Here is a 3,184-nt window from a genome sequence, read left to right as displayed (position 1 = left end):
TTTGTTTGTTTCCTTTTCTACTATTCTCTGTTTCTCTCTCATTCTCTCTTTCCTGTGTGTCATTTCTGATTGGCCCTCAAGCCCCTGGCCCCACAATAGCCCCCTCTCACCTCTCGGAGTTCCTTTTCGTTCCTGAAGTCAGGCAGCGTCTCCAAGCAGAAGATGGCGATGGACACCACAATGACCATGACGCTGATGATGGCGATGATGCGTGCGCCCGAGGAGGATTCTGGGTGCTCAAAAAGCATCCAAACCTTCCTCTGCATCTCGTTCTCAGGCAGCGCAGGCACCTCCTCCTTGGGGAAGCCCTCATCCTCCTTGAAGCGTTCCATGATCTCCTCACCAAGCTCATAGAAGCGCAGCTCATCCAAGAACACATCCAGGGGCACGTTGGCAGGCCGCCGCAGCCGCCCGCCAGACTGGTAGAAGTAGAGGATGGCGTCAAAGCAGTTCCGGTTCCGGTCCAGGAACAGCTCATTGCGCAGAGGGTCAAAGTAGCGAATTCTGCGGTTTGGGTCCCCCAGGAGGGAGTCAGGGAACTGGGCCAGAGTGCGGAGCTGTGTCTCGTACCGCATCCCCGACACGTTGATGGCTAGCCGCTCCGTCAGGGCCCAGCCCCCCCTCCACAGGGAGCCTGAGCGACGACAGCTTTCCCTTTTCCCCTCAACCCTCTCCTTTTCACTGCCGTTGTTCTCTGTCTCCTTCTCTCCCTTCTCCGCCTTGTTGCGCTGGTCCTTGGTCTCCTTGTCGCTCTCGCTCACCTCCTCTGGGAGATGTTTCTTGTCTCCTTCTCCTCCTCCTTCACCTCCACCCTTGTCATGGTTCTCCATTCCTTGGTCTGTCATTCAGCTTCTATTTAGTTCGTTGTGAGGACAGTTTGTCCCCTTACTCTAGAGAGAAATGCACAACGCTGCTGAAGTTATCAAGAAACATATCAGGTACTGCAGAAGAAGAGACATATCAGGTAAAGGCAGATAAAGAAGTGGGAGGAGAAACAACACACATTATTGGCAATTTTAATACTCATAATTATTTCATGGAAATGTAAGCGTTAAGTAATTTACGCCAATTCACCCGCAAATACACTACCGGTCAAAAATTTTAGAACACCTACTCATTCAGGGGTTTTTCTTTATTTTTACTATTTTCTACATTGTAGAATAACAGCTTTGCACACTCTTGGCATTCTCTCAACCAGCTTCACATGGAATACCTTTCCAACAGTCTTGAAGGAGTTCCCACATGTGCTGAGCACTTGTTGGCTGCTTTTCCTTCACTCTGCGGTCTGACTCATCCAAAACCATCTCAATTTGATTGAGGTCGGGGGATTGTGGAGTCATCTGATGCAGCACTCCATCACTCTCCTTCTTGGTCAAATAGCCCTTACACAGCCTGGAGGTGTGTGGGGTCATTGTAACTGACTTGCCTGGTTAAATGAAGGTTACATTTCAAAAATAAAATAAAAATGTCCTGTTGAAAAACCAAATGATAGTCCCACTAAACCCAAACCAGATGGGATGGCGTATCGCTACAGAATGCTGTGGTAGCCATGCTGGTTAAGGGTGCCTTAAATTCTAAATAAATAACAGACAGTGTCACCAGCAAAGCACCCCCACACCATAACTCCTCCTCCATGCTTTATGTTGGGAAATACACATGCGGAGATCATCCGTTCACCCACACAGCGTCTCACAAAGACACGGCGGCTGGAACTAAAAATCGCCAATTTGGACTCATCAGACCAAAGGACAGATTTCCGCCAGTCTAATGACCATTGCTCGTGTTTCTTGGCCCAAGCAACCCTCGTCTTCTTATTGGTGTCCTTTAGTCATGGTTTCTTTGCAGTAATTCAACCATGAAGGCCTGATTCACACAGTCTCCTCTGAACAGTTGATGTTGAGAAGTGTCTGTTACTTGAATTCTGTGAAGCATTTATTTGGGCTGCAATTTCTGAGGCTGGTAACTCTAATGAACTTATTCTCTGCAGCAGAGGTAACTCTGGGTCTTCCATTCCTGTGGCGATCTTCATGAGAGCCGAAATTCAAGTCGAAATTGATGAGCTAACTACTCATCATAGCTCATCATAGCGCTTGATGGTTTTTGCGACTGCACTTCAAAGTTCTTGAAATGATCCATACTGAGTGGCCTTCATGTCTTAAAGTAATGAGGGACTGTCATTTCCTTTTGCTTATTTGAGCTGATCTTGCCATAATATGGACTTGGTCTTTTCCCAAATAGGGCTATCTTCTGTATACTCTGCCTACCTTGTCACAACACAACTGATTGGCTCAAACACATTAAGAAGGAAAGAAATTCCACAAATGAACTTTTAAGAAGGCACACCTGTTAATTTAAATGCATTCCAGGTGACTACCTTGCGAAACTGGTGAGAGAATGCCAATAGGTTGCAAAGCTGTCATCAAGGCAAAGGGTGGCTATTTGAAGAATCTCAAATACAAAATATATTTTGATTTGTTTAACACTTTTTTGGTTACTACATGATTTCATATGTGTTATTTCATAATTTTGATGTCTTCACTATTATTCTACAATGTGGAAAATAGTTCAAATAAGAAAAACCCTTGAATGAGTCAATGTTCTGAAAGTCTTGACCGGTAGAATGCAAGACACATTTTACATCTACAGTAAAGAATAACAAGTAAAAGCATGAACTAGCCAGGTGTTATTTCAATCAGAACCATTAACCTTTATGGTCAGAATGACTATTTCTTTAATCAGAAGGTTAGTCTTTACAGTCAACTCAGCCATTATTAGAATAACACAGAGTCCTACTCATAAACATCCTAGTTACATGCCATGCCCAAGCATGCTGCTGTGGAGTAACCATATTATTGGTGTTATTTACAAGAAGCAGCCTGCACTGTTCCACTCACCCCTCTGTCAGTCAGCTACTGTTGAAAGAGACTAATTACTCAAGAGAATCACGGTGCCTCCACTACTGTACCTCCGCCACAGGGTATCTGTCTGGCTGTCTGTCTGTCTGGCTGTCTGTCTGTCTGTCTGCACCATGGCTCCTTCAGAGGTAGTGTTGATCTGTCTGCTGATACCCCACCCTGGGTGAAGTGAAGATAGTTAAGCTTGTTTGTAGGTCACAGCCTTCAGTCTCTCCCCTTTGCTCTCTCTCATGCCTACTATTCCTCTGGAGAATGCTGTCAGGTCGAAA

General features: G+C 45.4%; 1 protein-coding gene across 2 annotated transcripts in view; it reads right to left on the bottom strand.

The window, feature by feature from the left end:
- Nucleotides 1–3,184, bottom strand: part of LOC112237357 (potassium voltage-gated channel subfamily A member 1-like) — an 11,671-nt gene extending 8,487 nt beyond the window's left edge. The window contains exons 1-2 of one of the 2 annotated variants that reach the window (XM_042327727.1): nucleotides 2,895–3,184; nucleotides 111–941 (exon numbers count right to left, since the gene is read on the bottom strand). In XM_042327727.1, coding sequence (XP_042183661.1) covers nucleotides 111–845 — 735 coding nt within the window. In that variant the 5' untranslated portion in view covers nucleotides 846–941; nucleotides 2,895–3,184. The remainder of the gene's footprint in view (nucleotides 1–110; nucleotides 942–2,894) is intronic. The other variant, XM_042327726.1, reaches the window with a different exon arrangement.

This window comes from Oncorhynchus tshawytscha, linkage group LG09, assembly GCF_018296145.1.
Source record: "Oncorhynchus tshawytscha isolate Ot180627B linkage group LG09, Otsh_v2.0, whole genome shotgun sequence".
Lineage (NCBI taxonomy): Eukaryota > Metazoa > Chordata > Actinopteri > Salmoniformes > Salmonidae > Oncorhynchus > Oncorhynchus tshawytscha.
The sequence above is the reverse complement of the archived record's forward strand: the minus strand, read 5'-3'. Positions and strand labels throughout refer to the sequence as shown.